The sequence below is a fragment of the Canis lupus genome, chromosome 11, assembly GCF_011100685.1.
Source record: "Canis lupus familiaris isolate Mischka breed German Shepherd chromosome 11, alternate assembly UU_Cfam_GSD_1.0, whole genome shotgun sequence".
Lineage (NCBI taxonomy): Eukaryota > Metazoa > Chordata > Mammalia > Carnivora > Canidae > Canis > Canis lupus.
The window spans coordinates 8,725,250-8,750,319 of NC_049232.1; the positions used below are offsets into that span (position 1 = coordinate 8,725,250).

At 34.9% G+C, this 25,070-nt stretch overlaps 1 protein-coding gene across 8 annotated transcripts in view; it reads left to right on the forward strand.

The window, feature by feature from the left end:
- Nucleotides 1–25,070, forward strand: part of DMXL1 (Dmx like 1) — a 128,732-nt gene that overhangs the window by 18,040 nt on the left and 85,622 nt on the right. For 7 of the 8 annotated variants that reach the window (XM_038551873.1, XM_038551868.1, XM_038551869.1 and 4 more), the window contains exons 3-10: nt 663–734; nt 4,389–4,467; nt 8,971–9,103; nt 13,264–13,330; nt 14,572–14,750; nt 19,007–19,196; nt 20,995–21,163; nt 24,550–24,762. In XM_038551873.1, coding sequence (XP_038407801.1) covers nt 663–734; nt 4,389–4,467; nt 8,971–9,103; nt 13,264–13,330; nt 14,572–14,750; nt 19,007–19,196; nt 20,995–21,163; nt 24,550–24,762 — 1,102 coding nt within the window. Of the gene's footprint in view, nt 1–662; nt 735–2,881; nt 2,968–4,388; nt 4,468–8,970; nt 9,104–13,263; nt 13,331–14,571; nt 14,751–19,006; nt 19,197–20,994; nt 21,164–24,549; nt 24,763–25,070 lie in introns of those variants that run through there. The other variant, XM_038551875.1, reaches the window with a different exon arrangement.

Consider the following 25,070-nt stretch of genomic DNA (forward strand, 5'->3'; position numbering starts at 1 on the left):
TTTGTTCTATCAATCTCATTTCTGATATTTCAGTGTTCTTCATCTGTGGCTCACTTAAGCTACAATAGTAACCACCTTATATACAGAGCCATTGATTGAAAGAGTAAATTTTAAGGACTCTCAGATAAAATGGAGTATTGAAAAGAATACATTTCTTAGAGAGTTCACAAAGGAAAAGATCTAAATTTTATTTTTACAAAGCTAAATATCCACTGACAGGATTGTGAACTTTGAAGACATAGCCTAGAAACTGATTTTTAAGTCCTAATTTCCACTTGACAAGGAATATATCAATACATTTTTTTCTATTAGGAATGGAATTAATATTTACCATACACCTTATAGCTAATTATATATTAGATGTTTTACAGATATTTTAATTCTCAAACTAATTCCATTAGGAAGATAGTTTTATGCATATTATAAATACAGATAGAGACACTTAGGTGCACAGAGATTAACTTGCTGGTTACTTAGTAAGTGACAGTATTAGAATTCTGACTCCGGTATGGTAGTCTCTTAGAACTGTTATTCTCAAAAATTGATAAATGAAATTGTGGGAGGCAGCTTATTTTAAGATATACTACTAATTTCTTTTGCTCTTTTGATTCATAAGTAAGTTAACATATCCATAAGTTTTCTTTCTTTTTTCTTTTTAAAAGATTGCAGCATCCTATGGAAATGTTATCTCTGTTTTTGAACCAGTTAACCTACCGAAGCAAAAGAAAAATTTGGTCAGTAATTTATCATTTTTCTTTTAGAAATTGAAATTGAGTATTAAAAGACAGTATTTTAAAGAGTACAGAGTGATCATCAGATAAATCGTATAAATTATGCTATAATTAAAAGATACACATTGTTACTTCCATATTTAAAATATGTTTTAAATCTTGGATTAAAAAAGAAGTAAACTAAATTGTGTTGAATTATGTGGAAATGTTTTTTTTTCTTCTGACATTTTGCTTTATAATGGGTATTTGAAGAGTCAACAACTTTAAATTCTGCAGTTAACTTATTGCTAATGGCACATACCATTATATAGTGAAGGGTGCCACTTTGTTTTTGGTTTTTATTAACTACTTTTAACTATAAACTACTTTTATATACTTCTGCTTTTTCCTATGTATTTTGTTCTTAAAGTTACAGGTTTTTTTTTTTTTTTTTTTAAAGATTTTATTTATTTATTCATGAGAGACAGACAGAGAGAAGGAGAGAAAGAGGCAGAGACACAGGCAGAGGGAGAAGCAGGCTCCATGCAGGGAGCCTGACGTGGGACTCGATCCCAGGTCTCCAGGATCAGGCCCTGGGCTGAAGGCAGTGCTAAACCACTGAGCCACCCGGGCTGCCCAAAGTTACAGGTTTTTTTTTTTTTTTTTTTTTTTTTTTTTAATTTTTTTATTTATTTATGATAGTCACAGAGAGAGAGAGAGGCAGAGACACAGGCAGAGGGAGAAGCAGGCTCCATGCACCGGGAGCCCGATGTGGGAATCGATCCCGGGTCTCCAGGATCGCGCCCTGGGCCAAAGGCAGGCGCCAAACCGCTGCGCCACCCAGGGATCCCCAAAAGTTACAGGTTTTAATTGCAGAGTCTTAACATACCTCCAGGACTTTTTTCCCTCCTTAATATAACTGTTAATAGATCAATACTTGCTTTTCTTTATGAAAAACTATATTCAGAAATAGTTCTAAAAGCTATTTAGAACAGTTTATAAATATTAGATTTCTTGGGTGCTTTAATGTTCTAAATAAAATAGACCAGGTTATTTTACCCATTTCTAATGAAGATTAAACTGGTGCTTTAAACCATAGGAAAGAGGATCAGCATATATATGGTCTTAAGAGCATTATCTTAGGAGCCAAGGACTGTTTACTTGCTTTCTCTGCTGCTTTCTAGCCATTTGATCCTAAGCAAGTCAGTGTCTTACGAGGCTCTTTGCTCAGTTCTGAAATAGGTTAATAGCTATTGATTCTTTTTTTTTTTTTAAGATTTATTTATTTATTTATGATAGACAGAGAGAGAGAGAGAGTCAGAGACACAGGAGGAGGGAGAAGCAGGCTCCATGCTGGGAGCCCGATGTGGGACTCGATCCCGAGACTCCAGGATCGCGCCCTGGGCCAAAGGCAGGCGCTGAACCGCTGAGCCACCCAGGGATCCTCGCTATTGATTCTTCATGGGAATATTGGAATGAAGACATGATGTCAAAAACCATGCAGAAGTATATTAAATATAAAGAATTAACATGTTTTAATAATACACATACTTTTATATATATAACTTTTAATATTTTTCATTTCATTTTCACTTAGCTCATTAGTATCTTACAAATTCCCTCTGATTTAGTATGATAGCTGTTATTTCTTTTTTATGAATAAGAGAACAGAGGCCCAAAGAAAATTAGTTGGTTGACCATTAGAATAGCTGCTAAGCCACAGAACTAAGTACAACCAGCTGTATTGATTCCTAAGTGTGAGCATTCTTGTTCCATACCTTGTGTTAATGAAAAACATTTTCTCTAGGTTAACTGACACTCATTTTGAAATTTCATGGAAGGAGTCTACAGTCCTTCCCTGATTTATATTTGTGTTGTATATTATCTAATGAATCCAATATTGGAGGCCCTGATAACTATGAATTAGTAACTGATAGTAGTAAAAATAAGTGATTGCTTTGTTCAGAATGATATGTTTCAAATAGTACTCCATAAATATTTATTGAATGAAGTAACTGACTTTTTAAAAAAGTCAGTATGTTATGTTAAAATGCCTTTATTATGAAGGATAGAATCAAGAATTTTAGTTTTTGTCCATTTTCTCATGTACTAATTAAAGTTATTTAATTTAATGCTTAAAAGTCAGTAAGAAGACTCTGGTTTATTGCTAGGCTGCACTGACTTTGCTGAAAGGGTTAAAAAGCAAGTCTGATGAATAAAGGGAAAACTGGATCAAATGGAAAAATGGACTTGGAAGGTACACAGAATCTATAATTACTGGGTATAGTCTTAGAGACTCTGTAGATCTTCATAAAAAAGATATTATTTCCTTTCCTATGTGCATTGTAGAATATTCTTTAAAGGTGGTGGTTCTTCATGAGTGGAGCACTTCAGGATCACTAGTTGGACCATGTCATGTGTCCAGAGTCTGCCCTGGGGATTTCTAAATCTATAGGTGTGAGATTATGCCTAGACACTTCTATGTCTAGTTCTAGAGAGGGTTCTGATATGTATTATGATTAAGAGCCATTCCTGCAAGGCAGTGTTTGGTAAAAACCTATTCTGCAGACCACCTTTATCAGAATCACCTGGGGGGGTGTTGATTTATTTATTTTATTTTATTTATTTTTTTTTTAAGATGTTATTTATTTATTTATTTGGCCAAGAGAGAGACAGCACAAGCAGGGGGAACTGCAGGCAGAGGGAGACGGAGAAGCAGGCTCCTCACTGAGCAGAGAGCCTGATGTAGGTCCTAGGACCCCGGGATTGTGACCTGAGCCAAAGGCAGACACTTAACCAACTGAGCCACCCAGGTGCCCAGTGGCGTGTTGATTTAAAGTACAGATTCCTCATTCTGGATTTTTTGAGCCTGAACCTTTGGTCATGGGTCTCAGAAATCTGAACTTTTAGTAAACATCTCAGGTTATTGTACTAAAGTATGAGAACCACTACATTAAAAGATTGTTTATGGGTCTCAGTCTTTTAGAGGTTAATGAGCTCAACCTAATAGGCCACAGCCTGACTTTAAAAGAAAACAAAGTAAAATAGAAAATGTTAGAGTACATCACATGTAGTAAGGGTAAACCTAGATTTCATTTATGTGTACATGTGTTTTGGGTCCTATTACAACATACATTTCTTACTGGTTTACTAAAAAAGTTTGAAAAATGTTGCTTCAAGGAATGAAAAAAAAACTTCTATAAGTATTACTACATCTTGTATTCTGAGTTTTCACACGTACTTTATGATCTCATGTGAGGATGAAACATTAAAAGAGAAGGAAGCCTCAGCACAGACAGACACATTTAAAATTAAGCCTTTGTAACTATAATAACAAAAGGTAGTCAGTGTAATTGTAAAAGTCTGAGGTTAAGGAGAATGTTGTCCAAACTAGCATATACTTACTGGTTGTTTATGCTGAAGACAAACTTTTGGACTTCCAAGAATGGGTATTCATTCTCTCACTAATCTCTTCCATCACATATTTCTTATTATTCTCAACTCAATTGAACATTTTGTTCCCCATTAAAAATGACTGCATGGTCAGTCAGTTGTACCTCAAAAAAACGTTATATATTACTAAGAATAATAAACATGAACGTATATATCTGATAGAGAAAAGCTGCCAATAATAATTGGCTAAATGAGGTGTTTGATTTTTTTTTTTTTTAATTTTAGGAATTATATAGTCAGTGGCAGAAAAGTGGCCAATTTTTTCTGGAATCAATAGCACACAACATAACTTGGGATCCTGCAGGTAAGAACTGGATTAAGTGAAATGAAGTATCACTTGCCTAGGCTGTTTCTTTTATTACTTTCCTATGTTTCAATTCTGCTTTGCTTGATATTGTGGGGAATAAAAAGTAAGGATAACATTATGTTCTTTTAGAACTTGTACTGAAATGAAGACAAATGCTCACTGTAATACCTGTTGTTTTGGGAAAGAGACTTTTTTTTTTTTTTTAAGATTTTATTTATTTATTCATGATAGTCACAGAGAGAGAGAGAGAGGCAGAGACACAGGCAGAGGGAGAAGCAGGCTCCATGCACCGGGAGCCCGATGTGGGATTCGATCCCGGGTCTCCAGGATCGCGCCCTGGGCCAAAGGCAGGCGCCAAACCGCTGCGCCACCCAGGGATCCCGGGAAAGAGACTTTAATTCTCTCTGGACAATCAAAATTTCATTGAAGAGGAGCTTTTTGACCAGCTCTTTTGTAGATTTAACATTAAGAGTGGGGCTAGATGGGAGGAGAGAAAAAGAAGTGAATTCTGAGATAACGTGTGTCTGTGTATCGTATACCTATTTCTGCATTAAAAAAAATCCCAAAGCCAGTTGTACTAATCTACCACAATACACAGAGGCACAGAGAAAGAAAATACAAGACACATTACATTCTCTTAGTGCTTAAGACTTCATTGGGGCTGGAGTGAATCTGGTGATAAGGAGATAGACCACAACATATTATGGAAGGCTTTTAAAGCTATATTAAGGTATTTGAACTTAATTCTTTTTAATTATCCAGAAAAATGTTACAGTTTTAAAAAGTGGATCGTGACAAGCCAAGATTTATGGTTTTGTATGATTTTTCTGGTAGCAGCAGGTTGGAAGAGGAGGATAAATATTTACAATTATTATAATTACCTTTGCACAGTATGCATTCATAGGAGTCTGAATGAGAAATAAGAATTTAAGTCAAGACCTTTAATGTAGTAGGTGCTTAATTAAGGTTGAATGACTTAACGAAAGCAGTGCAAAGATATGAAATGCATTTAGGTGATTGTGTGACAGTTGGATTGTAGATTATTTTGTGAATATCTGTGATCACAAGAAGATTGATATATCAGAGTTACAGATAGTGGAACATAGGTTTTGTTTGTACATGTGGAATTTGACATGCTTGCAACATAGAACTGGAAGTCCTCAGTTTAGATCAGATAGCTTGCATTTTAATATAGTAGATGAAATGGCTGAGAAAAAATATTTAGAAAACAAAGTTCAGAATATTAGGAAATTATTTTAGAAGATAAAAGAGATTATCTTTTAGATATTTCTAAAAAAAGATCACAATGGTTTAAAATGTTCTTTCTTATGTGAGGATATAGACTTGATGCCTACTAGCTGGTAACCTACATGTATATTTTAGGCATACAAATGGAAAGAGGTCAGACCTGGGTTCAAATTTGGCTTTTAGCTTAGTATTGCAGTTTATGTATGACTCTACTATAGATAGACTTATGTTCCAGTTATTGCCTGTTTTTCCTGTGATTATTAATAGTGTTACCTTCTGCTCTCAGAAAAATTCCTATTTGGATGATACATTAGTTTATTCTATTATAGCACAACATTCTATTGTAATTGTTTGTTTACATGGTTTAAATTTTTGATAAGACAAAGGCTGAGATTCTATTTTATTCAGTATTTTCTTTGAGGGGCCATTATATTAGGTTTTCAATGTTTACATATTTTACTCTAAGTTTTATGATCATGAAGAAATTAACATATCAAAAATAGTTAACTCACTTGTAAATTAAAGTCATATCTTTTTCACAAGGAAAGCTTTTAATGATCAGATATGACAGTGTATTTGAAAGTATTTGGTAAATGATAAGAGCCCTGTAAAAATAGTGTTAGCAAATAAACTAGCTACTTGAAATGTCATATTAGTAACTACAATAAAAACATTTCACATTAGAATTGAGTGATAATTCTTTAATAATAACATAATAGTCACTTGTAAATTTTGTACTATTGGTCTATCAGTACTAATGGTTTGGAGGATAATATTAATGTTAAATTCCTCAGTCATTTCAGAGTTGTATCAAAAGAGAACTTATTTTCTTAACTATGTGGTATCAACTTGACAACAACTCATGACAATTATCTCTTTATTGTGATGAGTTAAAATTTACATTGAAGTTTATTATTTGTATTTTTATAAACAAAATTTGTAATGGTTTGGTTGAGAAATGGGTTATTGTTGTAATAAATATTTTGAAACAATTACTATATTATTTTTCCAAGTGAACTTTATTTATAAACAGATTTTAAATATTTTAAGTGAAGTATTAGTATTCTGGTTTTGATCGATACTTATTTAACTATATGCCAGGTATTGGGATATAAAGAAATTTTTTCAGATGATGCTACTAAATTGACTCTAGTGCCTTTGTGTTTTCTCCAGATCCACTATTGCATGTGGCTTAAATCGTAAGGTTTTTCTCTTTAAGACTTTCTATGCTTTTTTTCTCTACTTTAATATTCATACCTCCGCCGTTTGTGTTCAAGTCAACATACTGTACCATACCTTAGCTATTTTTGTATCATTTCATATCATATGAAATGTATGTTTGTATCATTTCATCATCATTTTGTATCATAACTGGGATTAAGTACTTGGTATTCTATATTAATTTCTTAATCCTTCATGGTATACCTTAATTTCAGCTTCAGTTTATGTTCAAGAACATGTGTAAAAACTGAAATAAATACAGAGGTGAGGTTGGCAATTGCCAGAGGCAGGAGTGAGGGGTGGATGAAATACGTGAAGAGAGGGTCAACAGGTACAAATTTCCAGTTATAAATAAGTCCTGGGGATGTAGTATCCAGCATAGTGACCATACCATGGGTAACAATACTGAATTGTATATTTGAAAGTTGTTAAGAGAGTAGCTCTTAAAAGTTCTTACATCACAAGAGAAAAATTATAACCAATGTGTGATGATGGATGTTAACTAGATTTACTATGCTGACCAGTTTACAGTATATGCAAATATTGGATCATTATGTTGTACACCTGAAATGAATAAATTGTTATATATGTTATATCTCAATTTTAAAAAGAAAACTTGTGTCTAACCATATGTACGTGGAATGTCTCATTGGTGCTTTCTAGGCTGTTTTTGTTTATGAAATTTTCTATCTAGTTGCTGCAATTTATTGAGCTTCTGCTAAGTGCCTACCCTGTGCTAGATGGATTATACATATTATAGCTAATCATTAGAACAACTCTACATATGTCTGATTTTACAAGTGAGAAGAAAATTGAGGCTCAAAGTTCGTCCAACTAGATCAGATTCACATGACTAATTAAGTGACTTATTTGGGATTTAGACACAGAGATTTCTGATCGATAGGGTTTTGTCCCAGACCCACTTTCCTTTTGAAATAAAGTAATCTTTCCAGAGCAACACAGATCCACAGTCCTTATTTGCCAAAGTGAATGCCTTACTTATTTTCAACTTTTTGGCCACAATTGTGTCCCTTCCTTTCTCTTTTTTTGTCTGGACAATAGCCTTCTTCTCAATTATGCAAGTCATAAATTGGGATCTGTCCTTGAAACCTTTTGTATCTCCTGTTTTTTAGTTGGTGTTAAGCCTTGAAAATTCTGCTTTTGAAATGGCTTTCAAATCCTTCCTTCTTACTTCAGTATTTGATTCAGATCCTCATGATTTCCTTTGTTGTTTATTATAATTAGTTAACCATGTTTCCCTGTGTTTTTGTTTTCCCTAATCTATCTCTAGTCTTGTTTTTTAAAAAGAATCTTTGCCTTTCTTTGTGTACTGGAGCCTTTGAAAGCATGATGAAACTTAAGGATTACCTCTCTAGAAAACTGTACATACTATACAGATAACTTTTGTGTATTATCTTAGGAGTTCTCTTCAAGCCCATCTGTTGACATCCCCCCATTCCAGTTCAGACTCCTGTTCTAAAATACAGATCCACTTATGTAACCCCCACACACTTAAAACTCCCACCTACCTAAAACAAGGTCCAAGTTCCATGTAAATTTTGAAAGTGCTTTGCAATCTGACCCCAGAAATTTTTCCACCCTTATTTCTTTTTCCAAGTCTATTGTGTACCTTATCCGTAACCATAAACCAGAGTATGAATCATTCTTGGGAATATATTTGAACTTGCATGACTTCATGTCTCTCTACAATATGTCTCTACGAGAACATGAAGTCGTCATGGAAAAGGACAGTGCTTCATTTGTCATCGTATCCTCCTCAATGGCTAGGACAGCGCCTGGTACAGAGAAGATGCTCGTTAAATGTTTGTTAAATGAGAGATTGTATAATCTATTCTCTTTTTCTCTAGCTGCCTCAACAAAATTAAAACACAGCCTCCCCCAACAAATCTTTTTATTTAACTTTTTTTAGAAGTTGTGCTGTTTTTGTAGTATTATATGAAACTCTTGACCATGTGACTTAATTAAATACTTTTAAATAATAAATTGTTAATAATATATATCTATTTTTAGGCAATCGTCTTTTAACTGGTTCTAGCTGTTTGCAACTGTGGTACAATGCTAACTTGGAGAAACCATCTGAAGATGAAAATCCAGATAAAACAGACCTTAATTTGGGGGACTGGAGATGCATTTGGCATTGCAAGTAAGCAATTTATTAGGGGATTGAAGTGATAAACCTGTTCGTGTGGGTTTTATTATAAATGCATTTTAGTTTGTGTAAAACTACACTAACATAAGTATTGATTTTTTATTCTGTGACAGGTCTTTTATTATATACAGAGAATGCACTGTTTCCCATGTTCTACAGATCCAGTTTTTTAATTGTTGAATGAAACACCTAGAAAGAAACATAAGAAATTTGTTAAGCCTATATGATTATCGTTAAATAGAAACTTGCTAAGTTATACAAAAGGAGACATACATTTTCCATGCTTTTAACTGGAAGTTTTCCTATTGTGAAGAAGTGTCTTTTTCCAAAGTTACTTTATGTATTGAACATAATCCCTGTCAAAATTCCATTGGAATTTCTACTTTTGAGCATAGTTTTAAACTCTTAAAAGTTAAATATGAGAAAATCAGGGAAATTGAAAGAAATAATGAAGATAACATACTAAAGTGGGTTCTAAAGCTAGAGCTGGTCAAGTGGTTTGTTTTTGATATAGGAACAGATTAGAGTCCAGGATTAGATGAAGTACCCAGGGAGATTCAATATGTAAGGTGTCATTTTATATCATGAGGCAAACTTGATAGCTCTGTGGAGAAGAAAATGAAATTAGAGTCTGACCCCACAATAAGTGTCAGAAGAAGGAAACATTGAATTTCTATACAATGAAACGATGCTAAAGGAAAATACAGGTGAATTTTAATAATATAGAATTATAATGTCCATTATGGTAGCAACTAGTGACATCTCACTTTTGAGCACTTGAAATATGGCCAGTTTGAATTGAAATGTGCTCTAAGTATAAAATACACATTGGATTTCAAGAATTTAACACAAAGGAAAAAAATGTAAAATATCGTTAATTTTTTAATTGATTACATGTTGAAATAATATTTTTCATATATTAGCTTAAATAAAATAATATCACCTGTTTCTTTTTACTTTTTAAAAATGCGGCTACTAGGAAATTTAGCATTTGATGTTTATGTTCTATCACAGTTGCATGAAAACTGCTGCCTTAGATTAGGGAGAGACTTTCTAGGTGTCCAGAACTAGAAACTGAAAGGAAAGGAAAGAAAAACCTCAATAGTTGCAACCATATCCTTAAAAAATTTCTGTAAAATAAGGAAACTGAAAAGTTGAAGGGAGAGATTTGCAGTTTGGAATTAATGCCTTTTTAAAAAAGTGGTCTTAAAAATTAACTAGAAAAGAACAGATAATAGTAAACAAAAATGGACAAAGAGGAGAAAAATTGTAAATGGTAGTACATGTGAATAATAGCAAATTAAGTAGGTGTTGATGGACCTCACTTAAAATCAAGAAATGCAAAATATCCAGAAAGAAGAGGATGGATAATAGCTATTACTAGTGAGTGTTTAGAGAACAGGTACTTTTATAGTCTGTTAATAAGGAAGTGTGGTTGGTATTTTTCTGTAGAGCAATTTGGAAGTATGGATTAACAGGCTTAATTTTTTTTTTATACCCTTGAGAGACTAACTCCAAATTTCAGTCATTCATACAACAAATGTTTCAGGCAGTGGTAAAAGTGCTTGGAATATAGCAGGGACCAGATAGGGAGAGAGACTGTAAACCAGTAAACCAGTATGACAGAATGTTAAATGGCATTCTTCCTGAGTCAGTTTTATATGAAACAGTAATAAGAAATCTATCAGATAGCAAAGTGAGAGTAAGGCATACCTCATATATATAAGGTTTCCAAAGGAGGTTTCAGAGCAGCTGGTTCCATGTATTTTGCACTCTTCACCTGGATCATAGGTTTTATAAAGGATTAACATATGGAAAGGGAATAGGATTTTGCAAAAAGTAAATTCTTTAGCAAGAGTTACCTTTGTTCTGGAGTCTTTCATGTAAGTTTAGCAGAGGGGGGAGCAGCAGTGTTATATTGCCTTCACTGCAGGGCTTCTGTGGGTTGAACTGGTTATTTGAAATGTGTTTGGTGCCTTTGGGAGAGGGGAAGAATCTTAAGTTAAATCAAGATCAGAATCTACAGTAGTAACTTGGGCTAGACATACTCTTTATTTGAGATGGTTGTTAAGTAGAAAAGCCATGGGACTCAGATTTCTATTTAAGAGCAGCTGATGATTATACTAACTGGAACACATTTAAATTTTGAGTTATATCACATTCATTTTGTGATGTGTTTAAAATACTTTTTATACATATTAGATCAAGATAGAGAAAAGTAAGTAGGGTAAGAGGAAGAAGAATGGAGGTGACTTTTGGGTGTAGATCTGAAGGAAGCGAGGGAGCATATCTCTGGGAGAAGCGTGTTGTAAGCAGAGGGAACCATCAAGTGCAGACTCTCTGGTAAGGGTGTGTTTAGCTTGTGGCAGGAGCAAAGCGAAAAGGATCAGGGGTCTGCTCAGAGGTTATTGTGAAGCTTCTGCCTTTTATTCTGAGTTGGGAAAATCTTGAGGACTTTGATTGAGCCAAGGGAGCATTGAGGACTGATTTCCCCTTTAAAAGGACTGCCTTTGCTGCCATTTTGAGAAGACCTGGAGCCAAAGGTCACAATCTTGGACAGGATTGCAATGGAGATCAGGCATCTTTAATTACTTGTTTTAAGAATATTTTTAGAATTAACCAGATGCATAAAAGTGCATATACAAGGATATTCATTGCACCACTTTTTTTGTAGCAATAAAAATGAGAAAACAGCAATGAATAAAGAAATTATTTTAAAGCATTGCATATATCTGTAATGCAATAGCATAGCCAGTAAAATGATGCAGATCTATGCACATTGTTATGAAAACATGTTCGTTACATACATTAAAATAAGTATTACAAAGCAAATTGTATCTATGACCTTACTTTCCATTTCCTCCTCCCCTATATCCTACCACAGAAAGTAGACAAGAGTGGAGAGATGGGTCTGGAAGGCAGTGTGTTAAACTATAGGCAGTGGTTTTGCCTAGGAATGGGTGTTGTGATATTGGTGAAACTAGATGGTTTCATTTTCTTCTTTTCATACGTATGTTTCCATACTTTCTATTACATATTTATTACTTTTAAAATCTAGAAGAAAAGTTTTTTTTTATTAGTTTCAGAAGTAGAATTTAGTGATTCATCAGTTGCAAGTAACATGCAGTACTCATTTACATCAAGTGCCCTCCTTAGTGTCCATCATCCAGCTACCTCATCCCCCAAACCCTCTCCCCTCCAGCAACCCTCAGTTTGTTTCCTAGAAGTTATTTTTAATTTGGAATGAACTGTGACAGAATTCCTCTTTGGCCTCCTTTACAAATAAATTTAAGACAGTCTATCCAAGCATAAAATTGGGTAAAGAAAAGACAAACAGTGGTAGAGAGGGTTGTCTTGAGATCAGCATATACAGGTAGCCAGAAGGGGAGGCAATGAAGGAACAAGAGCAAAGCTCCTTAAAGAAGAAAAAGGTGTGTACCAAGTGTATAGATGAAGCTGGCAGGCTGACTCCATCATGCTTGCAAGTCCCCCCAGTAATCCACACATAATCTTTAGGTAAATGCTACCTTAAGAGAGAATTAATTTCAAATTTTTAATTTATTGTCCATGAAAATGTATGTAGGGGCACCTGGGTGGCTCAGTTGGTTAAGTGTGTGCCTTCAGCTCATGTCCTGATCCCAGGGTCTTGGGGTGGAGTCCTGCATCGGACTCCCTGCTCCGTGGGGGGCCTGCTTTTCCCTTTCCCTCTCCCTCTGCCTGCTTCTCACCCTGCTTGTGCGCTCTCTCTCTCTTTCTCTCTGTCAAATAAATAAATAAAATCTTAAGAAAATATGTTAGAATATAGGTACCTAATGGCTTTGGAAATTAGATTTCCAAACTAGAAAATGATATCTCTTTCTCATATTCTAAGGCAATGAGAACTATGATTCTTTTTGTCCTGAGCTTTAAAGAGTGATAATATCAGTCATTCCTTGCATGATTCTTATGTGTAGGTGTTTTCACATAAAAATAATTTTTATATTTATTTAAAAATTTATACTTTTTATTTTACATTTATGAAGTATACTTAAAGTTGAGTTTGAAACTTGTATTATCACAAATCTTCCATTGTTTGAAGCAAGTTGCTAAGTTGCAGAAGTAATATTCAATTCTGATTTTCCTTAAAAATTGTTTCTTACCTTTTTGATTTACAGAACTGCTTCCCAAATTCATTTAATGAAATTTTCACCAGATGGAGAATTTTTTGCCACTGCTGGGAAGGTAATTTGTGAAAATGCTGTTGCTATTGATTTATTTTGAAACATCAAAAACATTAACTGGCTTCATTCTTTTATTTACATCAAAAATATTTTCTATTAAAAATGTTAAATAACAGAAACTGGCTAAATATTACTGTGTTAAAAGGCAATGTGATATCATTGAAACATAGACTTAAAGATATATCTGGATATAAATCTGCCATTTACCAACTTTGATTTTGGTCAAGTGGTTAATCTTTTTGAGCAAATATAATAATTTATAGACTTTCTAGGAGGACATTTCTAATTGTTTTCATGTTTTTACCTGTTGATGTCAGAAGAGTATATTTCCTTGAAATTATTTATTTGTAATCATTGGTTCACCAAATAGTTCATGTACACTAATTGTGTGAAGTTAATTGTTCTCATGGATCATAGCTTTCGGTAGACTGAGGATATGAGGTATCCTAAATCCTTAGTGAACTTTTTGTTAGGAGAGAAGTGAGGCTTTTGATTCTGATTAACCTTAAGCATGGGAATGCAATTATAGCTTAAAAGCAGAGCCTGGTATGTTCTAGTCCACTTCTTTTTCCCTTACTCCTCAAATTAAGAAGTGCAGTTTTAATTGTATTTAGAATATTTTATATAGTAGTAGGTATTTTTCTTTAAAGATTTTATTGATTTATTAATGAGAGACTCAGAGAAGCAAGCTCCATGCAGGGAACCAGATTCGGGACTCAATCCCAGACTCCAGGATCACGCCCTGGGCTGAAGGCAGGCACTAAACCGCTGAGCCACCCAGGGATCCCCCTATAGTAGTAGGTATTAACTCATTAATCTCATCTTCAACATTTTCTTTGAACATTGATATGGTATCTCATGAAAACTTTTGTTTTCAAAAATTAGCAGACTTCACAAGCCTGCTGGTGGTAATGCTTTCTTGTTTGAAATTTGGCTAGGTGGGAAAGTGAACCCTTCATCTATCATTCTTCCTCAGTGACTCCATTTTAGCATACTATGTGGTAATTATCATTTTCCTTGGTCTAGTCCTTGCAAAATATATATTCACACACCTAATTCTCAAAGCACAATTATGGAATGCTGATAGAAAAGTATCAGAATTAGATTTTTTCCTCTGTCCTTTGTGCCCCACCATCCCTCCTATCCCTAAATTTCTGTGATTGGTGAGAAAATTCTTATCTTTGCTGTTTATCTGAATCTTTAATTCTGATGTGGCTGTTTTTCTGTTTTTCTTTTCATTAGGATGACTGTCTTTTAAAGGTATGGTATAATGTAGAAAACTGGCGGACAGCTGTTACCTCTCCGGACAAAAGTTCAGAAAAACAGTCCCAAGGAGAAGTGGATTTTTCCTTTGTATATCTGGCCCATCCTCGAGCTGTAAATGGATTTTCCTGGCGTAAAACAAGCAAATATATGCCTAGGTTAGCGATTTAGTTATTTTGTCTATGTATTAAGAGAACATCATTGTGACATTGACTGTTCTTCTCACCTTAAGAATCTATAGCTATAGGAAGATTAAATAATATTAGATAGCCCTTGACCTGCAGATGTCTGGCATTGGGTCAGCTGTGATTGACGTTTCAGAGGAGACACTTTCACTGAAGTGAAAGGATATTTTACTTCCATCTTAGATGTTTTTAAGTGACAGTTGTACATCCTTCCTTCTCTGTGTTAGGTGTCCAGGTTTTTTATCTCTAGTCATTCTGCGTATTGCCATTTGTGTGAAATTTTTCATATTTCACTCCTTAATCTGGTACCTTCTCTGTGTATCTCCTCTGGTTTCCTTTTTGTTTTTAAACTGCTTTATTGCGAGTATATACCATGAGGCCTCAAACCTGTCGACATTTCCTTTCTTTCCTGTGATCCTTGCAAGACCTGATATCCCATTGAATTTTTGCCTATAGTTAGTAAGGTACAGAGACCTATTTCTTCAGCATGGGTAGAAATCACTTTTTGTTCATGGCCATTTTCAGTTTGGCCATATCATGGAGCAGTATAGTTTTTCCCTTAACCTGTTATCACTGATGTTTGGTAGGATACCTGAATTGTTTGTTGACTTTAGTTTTGTTCTTTTGAGCCAGCAGAGTATATGCAAAATTTTTAAAAAATGTATATTACAACTGATTTTTTTTTAAATTTTTATTTATTTATGATAGTCACAGAGAGAGAGAGAGAGAGGCAGAGACACAGGCAGAGGGAGAAGCAGGCCCCATGCACCGGGAGCCCGATGTGGGATTCGATCCCGGGTCTCCAGGATCGCGCCCTGGGCCAAAGGCAGGCACCAAACCGCTGCGCCACCCAGGGATCCCCTACAACTGATTTTCAAAGAGTAGTTTAAGGTTCACAGCAAAATAGAGGGCAAGGTAGAGAGATTTCCCATATATCCCTTGCACTAACACATGCATAGTCTCCCCCAGAGTGGTATATTTGTTATTATTGATGAATCTGTGTCAACACATTATCACCTAAAGTCCATATTTTAGATTATGGTTCACTCTTGATGTTGTTTGTGCACTATATGGGTTTAGACAAATGTAGAAAGATTTTTTTTTTTTTTTGAAAGATGTTTTTCTATCATTGTTATACCTGATTTTTTTTTTTAGCTTTTTTAGTATAGTAAGTACTATTCTTCCTACTCTAGCCTTCCAGTATAATAAAGCATAGAAGCAGGACAGTAATGGTTCTGTTGTTAGGAGGATGTGCTGGAGTCTTTGGGTTAGGGGAGAGTGGTGCAGACAATCTGTTAGCAAAAGCCTGCTTCACTTTGAGAACTATTGCTCCAGTCCCCCAGAGACCATGGCCCACATATATAAAAATCTATTTAGAATGTAATGAGCCATGGCATATGTTAATTCTCCTTTTAAAAGTTATAAGTGGCCCCAATAAAAGTAATTGTCACTGGAAACGGTGAAGATTACATCATTTCAGAGGTTGATTTCTTCTGATATATCCAAGTGTTTTCGTTGGCACATGGTTAGACCACAAGAATACTAAAAAAGAGATTTATGAATTATTGTATCTTTTGAGAGAGGACAGTCACATCTGTTCCTGACCTAGTTCACTCAGTGTTACTACATACAAGTGACCACAGTAGAGCAGAGGCAGGTGCCTTACACTGGGCCATTACAAATGACTGATAACACCAGTGAGACATACCAGTTTTTGTTTCTGCCTGTGTTCATTTTATCTTTGCCAACTAAATTCTGCAGTATAAGGAACAGTGGTATAGAACTAGAATTTTCTGTTATGATATTTTATATTTTTTATTTTATTTTATTTTTTAAAATTTATCTATTTATGAGAGAGAGAGGAAGAGACACAGGTAGAGAGAGAGAAGCAGGCTCCCTGCGGGGATCCTGATGTGGAACTCAATCCCAGGACCCTGGGATCGTGACCTGAGCCAAAGGTTCAGGACCACTGAACCACCCAGGCATCCCTGTTATGGTATCTTTTAGAGGTCTCAAGAATTTTCGTCTTAGTGCATGTCTTTTAAGAACTAGCTAATCTCCTGGAGCTCTTCTAGGTTTCATTTTTGCTTTACCAGCTGCAGGTATATAGTGGGAAGGCTGACCCTTTTTCATGATAATGACAGAGATTATATCAAAATAAAAACTATTGCTCTTTCTGATATGGCATCTTCACTGGGCCATACAGGTGCTTTGTTTTTCACATAAAATTAAACTATTAGCCAAATGGTAATACTTTATGCAAGGGTACTGCTGGGTCAAGAGAGAAGAATGCGTGTTTGTAATGAGCATATACTTCTTCACTAATTAAACACTGATGAATGTAGGATAAGTGGGGAGTTTTGTTATACCTTCCTCAAAACATCCGAAAAGTTTGCTGTAGACAGCTAGTTTTAAAACTGTCTTAGCATGTTATATAAAAGTAGGACAGGTATTGCACTTACCCATCACGTGGTTGTCTTTCATAGGGTTATACTTTTTTTTGAGGGAGGGAGCAGTTATACCTAAATAGGATATGCCATTGAAGAGAAAATAGGGTACCCTGATAACAAGTGGGGCAGGGAGGTATTGCCAGAGAAATGCCTCAGACAGAGCAGGGTATTCCTTCCATCCTCTCCTTATATTACCTGCCAGCAATTTGTGCTGATTGTCTGTAAGGCCTACTATCCTGAAGAGAGTCACCCCAGATCAAAGCCCTCTCCAGGCTTCTGAGCTGTGCATCTTTCTTGCTTGTTTTTTTTGCTTTTGCCTAAGTTCTTATGCCTCTTCCGATTGCTCTCTCTTCAGTCCCTCAGTCTACTGCCTTCTGCTCTTCCTTCATAAGTCTGCCCATTCTTCCGGTTCCAGGATGGACACTGTGAACCTTTAGCTTTCCGTATTGCCTTTTGATGTATTTTCTTCTGTTTTCTGATGGTCTACCTTTAATCTCATTGTCACTGCCCGTGTCTATGTGAATGTGCTAGAGACACACAGAGAAAAGGAAGGAGGTAGGTAGGAAGTCAGAAGGCGACAGAAAAAATGGAGAAGCAGGGAGAGACATAAGGGTGGGGAAAGGAGGGAGAAACAGGATTTAGAAAGGAAAGAAGGAGGGGCCCTAGCAATTGGGGAGAGTTGGAAAGGGAGGGTGGTGTGGAGAGGCTGAGAAGCAGAGAGTGCCTGAGGGGTGAGGGCAGAGGGAAGGAGGCTCAGAGAGTGGATGGAAAGTGGGAAAGGCATGGGAGTAGGCAGAGGAGAGGGAGGGAGGTGAGAGAACAGGCGGGGGGAGCTGAAGGGGAGAGCAACCCATGCAAAATGTGCTGGTTTCCTTTTTCTTCCCCTTTGTGAGAGTTCTTTTTTTTAAACAAGCAGATACGTTTAACAAAGTGACTACTGCAGAATATTTTGATTTCCTTTTTACTTTTCTTTGACTTACTGAGGTACTTGGTAGAAGCCTTGTCCTGATTGTTCTTTTGTAATCTTATATGTTTGAATATGTGTCTGCTACAGGATATTGTGGCTTCTTTTTCTTTCTTTCCTTTTTTTTTTTGATGAGTTACCCAATAAAAGGTAGTCTTTGATGATGAGGATTCAACCTTTGAGCTCCTCACACTTACGGATTTATTAATTTGTATAAAATTGGTTTTGCTTTTATTTTGTGACTGGAAAGACAGTGAATTCACTGAAAGTCGAGAGTAAGGAAGGTTGCTGGTAATTATTTTATCATTTTTTTTTTCTATTTATGTTCTCACTGCTTTTTGCAGATGTTAATTAAACAGAGAAAAAATGTACTAAATAAATAGTGTAGCTTATTGCTGACAAGTGTACCTGTAGCTTTACAGAACATCAACATGAAGCATTATGAAAGAATTCAAATGGTAACCATCCACTGAATAAAACAGAGAATTTTAAAAGATGTAGGTTTTTTCCTTATTGAGGATTATGGTATTGTCTCAGTCTTTGCTCTTTGGCTATAAGAAGAATCTTAGATTCTTAAAACAAGAACTACCAAATTCTAGGTAGAAAAGAAATGGGGTAGCAGGTATTTGCTGTGATGAAATCAAATACGCACTCAATTTTCATGGTTTTGACTAATGCATTATATAAATGTATATTGACATTTTCTTCATTGGTACCTTTGTTGTGTGCATTTAAATAATTACAGAAACACTGTGTAGAATGCTATAGTATGTGAAATTTATATTTTTGTCTATAAAATCTTTTTTATTCCTCAGGGCTTCTGTATGTAATGTACTGTTGACTTGCTGCAAAGATAATGTATGTCGCCTTTGGGTAGAGACATTTTTACCAAATGATTGTTTGCTATATGGAGGTGACTGCAGCCATTGGGCCGAACCAATTAATTTAACAAATAACTTCAAAAGAAATGCTTCCAGTAAAGAACGAGTTCAGAATGCTTTAGATGTAAGTGGTTTTGTTAGATGTTATTTCCTACAAGTTTTAAAACCTTTTGTACATTGCCTTTTTTTGTAACATTCATCTTAATTAATATTTAAGTCATATGGTTAGTTATGAAAAAAATACATATATTAGGAAAATAGTTCTCAGAAAACTTTCTATTTTATTTGGTTCTAAAGTATTTAAGAAAGAAAAAGTATTTAAGAAACTACTTATAATTATGAAGTTAATCTTAGGTTAACTGATGATAAAAAGATTACATTTAACTTAGCTAAAATAACAAATGAAAATCTGAGAATGCAAGGATTTGACTATAAAAATAATTGATATTTTTTGTTTAGAGGTTGAAGGGATTTGTCCCATCGTAATTACAGGAATGATTAGAACAGTTTATTAGATTCTGTTCTACATTTGTTATCTTTAGAACCTCCTGGAACTTGAAGTCTTTTGTTTTTTCTGTTTTTGGCGAGGGCGGGGGTGGGGTGGGGAGGGTTGGAGAAAGCAAGAGAGCATGGTTGGGCAGGGTACAGAGGGAAGGGGAGAGAGAGAATCCCAAGCAAGCTCCACACCCAGCATGGAGCCCAACATGGGGCTCTATCTCATGACCTGAGATCATGACCTGAGCTGAAATCAAGTCTGTTGGTCAACTGACTGAGCCACTCAGGTGCCCCTTGAAGCATTTATTTTACTGATTAGTGTGGAAAGTAAAAATAAATTTTTAATGTTTAGATTAATTGAACATAGACTAGTAATACAGATCCTTACTTTCTTGTTATTGAAAACAGAAAGTGATCTAAAAGTGATTTGTCTTTGAATGCTTTGTATGATTATAGAACAACTATTTGTCAAATTTGGAGAGTATTCTCAGGCTCAGAATGTAATTAAGTATATATTGCCTGGAAACTTAACAACGATAGAATGATTATGTGTAATAATAGCTGAAAGAGGTTCTTGATTAGGAATGAAGACTCTTGTTATATGTTTTAGTGACCTTGCATTCTGTAGAAATTATTTTATCATATGAAAGATGAGGATAACAAATATCTGCACTCTGTCTTATGGACCAAAAGAAGTGATCTTTGTAAAAAAAACTTTGCAAATTAGCTATGATATTTGAAATATCCTAGTGTATACCGACAATATTGTTTAATGCTTTATGGTCATAGGGGGTAAACTCTGGATATAAAGGGAACAGTATACATAGAGACATCCTTATTCACAGACACATTGCTGTATACTTAAGTATGTAAAATTAATTAATTATCAGAAAATAAACCAAATAAAAATTGCAAAGTGTTGTGTGATGGTTAAAAGAAGTTAAAATAATTTAGTTCTAAGCTTATTTTTCAGATTTCAAATTTGCCGCACAAAAGAACTGAAAGATGTATGTACACATAAACCCATTTGAAATAGGGTATAGATGAAATAAGAGAAAGGCAAATATATGCTTTCACAAGTATGTGGAATTTAAGAAACAAAAGAAATGGACAAAGACAAAAAATAACATGGTTACCAGAGGGGAGGTGGGTGGGAGGATGGGTAAAATAGGTGGAAGAGGTTAAGAGTATACTCATCATGCTGTGGACTGGGTAATGTTTAAAATTGTTGAATCTCACTATATTGTACACCTCAAACTAATATAATGCTGTTAATTATATTGGAATTAAAAATTAATTAAAATAGACAAATGAAAGAACGATGTCTAGCAATCAGTTGTGTAACATGTATACACACACACACACACACACATATATAAATGCTTATGATATTATAGCCATTATTTACTTTGTTTTTATTCATACAGGTAAATCTGAGACATTTTCGCAGAGGTCGGAGGAGATCACTTGCTCTTGTAGCACATACTGGATACCTGCCACACCAGCAGGACCCTCATCATGTCCACAGGAATGCTCCACTGCATGCCAATGCACTCTGCCACTTTCATATTGCAGCCAGCATCAACCCGGCTACAGGTAAATAGAACACTGTTCAAAAACTGTTCTTGATTAACTAAATTAATTTTATAACAAGTATGTTTTCCTTCTAGTTTTGAATAAGTAAAAAATTGAAGGTGACTTATCTAACTTTTCATTATAGCCAGCTCACTAATTATACAAACATAGGTTTTTGTTTACTTGTTTGCTTTTTAAAGCTATGATTTGGTTTGTGATTAAGATATTATTCAATCATTGTGATTCTTAATTAGTTTATTCAAAAGTTGAGATTGGAGTCCATACTTAACAGGTTAACATCACAGAATAGTATTTTATAACTATAGTATAGTTGTTAAAACCATGTGTCTAATGCTTGATCTTAGGAGAACTTCTAGAAATAGGGCAGAAATATGTAGAAGTTATAACTGGAAGAATTAAGAAACGTATCTCAGTAGTCCAATATGAGACCACATTTGTCAATATTCACATAAAGTGAATATTGCCCACTCTAGTTTTTCCCCCCATAGATAACCACTATTGAGTTTTTGTATATTTGGAGATATTCTTATGCATAAAATAAACATAATCTGGGCAGCCCGGGTGGCTCAGCGGTTTAACGCCACCTTCAGCCCAGGGTGTGATCCTGGAGACCTGGGATTGAGTCCCACGTCAGGCTTCCTACATGGAGCCTGCTTCTCCCTCAGCCTGTGTCTCTGCCTCTTTGTGTGTGTGTGTCTCTCATGAATAAATAAATAAAATCTTTAAAAAAAAAAGCATGATCTATTTTCATGTCATATGACATGAAAACAGGTTTGTAGTACTGGATTTGTAGTATTATTATATTCTTCAGGGAAACATAGCAATAAAAGTGGTTCATTAGTTACCAGAATCAAAGTGAGAAATATTCTGGTAAGTTAAGGATAGAGATACTTCCGGTAGGAATGAAGAGTGTTGGCTGATATTTTTAGCTTTTATTTGATTAACAACAGTCCCAGCTCTAAAAGAATCCATGATCCAAGAAAATGAAAGGGGATGATATTGAACTATTTTTATTAAAACATTCTATGAGCTTGGGAAATACCATTACCTTTATCAAAAAACATATACTGGCAGTAACACCCAGAGGCAGCTCTGAGACTACCGGATTAGTTGTGAAAGTCTCTTCTGAAGGAAGGACAGCCTTTTTGAAAATAAAGAAAGCTTGGATTCTTACCTTTAATGGAAAAGGCTGAGAGGTTACAGAAAAATAAACCCTAAATTTCAAAGTAGTATGTACTTGATGACCTTCCAAATTTTTTATCTAAAATTTTTATTTAGATAAAAAGTCCTTAAGGAAATTCATATATGTAGAACAAATCAAAGCAAAATAATACTAGCAGCTAGACTAGACACTATGGAGATCTCCTTTCCCTAAGTTAGACCATTTGGAATGACCTTTCTTGGTGTTGTGTTTCTTATTCAAGGCTAAATTCTCAGATCTTCACTTAATTGCCCATCAATAGAAATAGATATAAGAGAGGAGCTCATGAGAACACTTCTTTTCATTCTAGTTCTTATATCCTTTCCCTGAAGACCTCTCATAAAAAAAATGGCTTTAATGAAATTCTTTGAGGTCCAGAGATAGAAGAAATGTAAAGTTCCTTTAACCAAGAATGCTGCTGCTAAAAGCCTACATTAGCCTCTCCTTGCATATTTAACAGCTAGGTCTGTGGTCTCCTAGGGGCGTTGCTGATCTCTTTTGTGTTGATTGTAACTCGAAAATTAGAAAATCATACTTAATAGGATTCTTGAGGGCACTGTCTGATTCCCTGGAATAATGTATATCCATAATAGGGTGGCAGTACAGTCCCTCAAAACTTTTACTAAAAAGTCTGTGCCATATAGCAACTAGAAATAGTGGTAGGAGCTGAAGGTATAATAGTGTTGGAAACTTGCTCTCCTGAAATGTTGCATTAAGCAGGGGATAGATAAATACTAATCAAATAACTATAGTAATGAATATACATTTATAAACAGCGCTTGGATTGGATTGAATATATCTATCAACTCTTGCCCCCATAGAAGGGATAGGAGGAAGGTTCTTCTTTCCTTTATCATTCATCCCCTATAATTCTGTTTTCATTGGTGACTAATAATTGATACATTGTTCAAACAGGTAATTAAATTACTTTTCTTCTCCTTTAAAAAAATCAATAAATTTGTTCTGTGAAATAATTTACCTTCCCTGAATCCATTCTAGCCTTTACTGTTCAGCAGATACCAGCATGATCTAGATTTAGATTTGATTTAAGATGATAGACAAACTTTTCTTCACCTTTCTATTAGGGATTTTCATTTGCTACAATTTACTCTGAATTTGTCTTCAGTATACTTAATTTAGCAACTAGATGAAAAGTAATACCAAGAAAGAATTTTTTTTAGCTTGTTTTTGTCTTGAATGCCTTCCTTGAGTGTAAGATGGGAATCTTAGTTTCTACTTTCCAACTTGAATCTTGGTGCTAATAAATTGGCATTATCTAGCTTAGAGTTAGATAGGTAGCTCATTTTATAAGTTAAGTTAAAAAGTTGTTAAAATTAGATCAATCACTTATTCCTTTGACATATTGATGGCATTTTTCTTGGAGACATTTTTTTTTTTAAGATTTTATTTATTTATTCATGAGAGACACAAAGAGAGAGAGAGAGGCAGAGACACAGGCAGAGGGAGAAACAGGCTCCACATAGGGAGCCCGATGTGGGACTTGATCTAGGGACTCCAGGACTACGCCCTGGGCCGAAGGCAGGTGCTAAACTGCTGAGCCACCCAGGGATCCCCTCTTGGAGACATTTTTAAGGAAACTTACCTCTTAACATGTCTACAAATTATAGATTTTCTTAATAAGAATTTTTTTGAACTAAAGAAAATATCTGTATGTATACATAAATAAACTATGTTCTATGACCGAGAATATATAATTGTTTTCCTTAATAATAGTTATGTTAAATTTGCCACTTTTATTTTTTTTATTTTTTTATTTTTTTTAAGATTTTATTTATTTATTCATAGATACAGAGAGAGAGAGAGGCAGAGACACAGACAGAGGGAGAAGCAGGCATCATACAGAGAGCCTGACGTGGGACTCGATCCAGGGTCTCCAGGATCACGCCCTGGGCTGCAGGCGGCGCTAAACCGCTGCGCCACCAGGGCTGCCCCGAATTTGCCACTTTTAAAAGCTGTTATCATTAATAATAATCTTGGCAAACATGTTGGGAGTCTTATTTATTTATTTATTTATTTATTTATTTATTTAGGGGGGTGTCTTATTTAAAATCTAGTACAGAGGTTTAAGAATAAATTTAACAGTAGTAAAAATATGAGATGTGAATGTTTTGTATGTTAGAATGATAGAAATATTGTGTGTGTGTTTTGTTGTTGTTCCTTATAGATATTCCACTTCTTCCTTCTATCACATCTCTAAGTCTAAGTGAAAATAATGAGAAGAGTGGGCCTTTTGTGGTACATTGGCTGAACAATAAAGAATTGCATTTTACTTTGTCCATGGAAGTCTTTTTACAGCAACTTAGAAAAAGTTTTGAACAACCATCTTCTGAGGCCAGTGTAGAAGACTCTAATCAGGCAGATGTAAAATCTGACGAAGGTAAAGCTTTAAGAAGGATGAAAAATGTTAAGTTTTATTGAAAATAGCCAAGATTTTTATATTAGAGTAACACTAGCTATCATCAGAAATGTAAATTTGCAGTGGCTTAATACAACTTCGGACTAGCTCATTTAATTTAATAATCCAGTGTTGGTATTCCTGTTCCAGGTGACCTTCTTTTACTGGATGATACAGACTCAGGATTCTCTATGCTTATCTTCTGTCAGCCCCTAGGCCTTACTACTTAAAGGACTATTTGTGGCCTACTAACATTGACATTATCTGGGAGCTTGTTAAAAATTAATTAC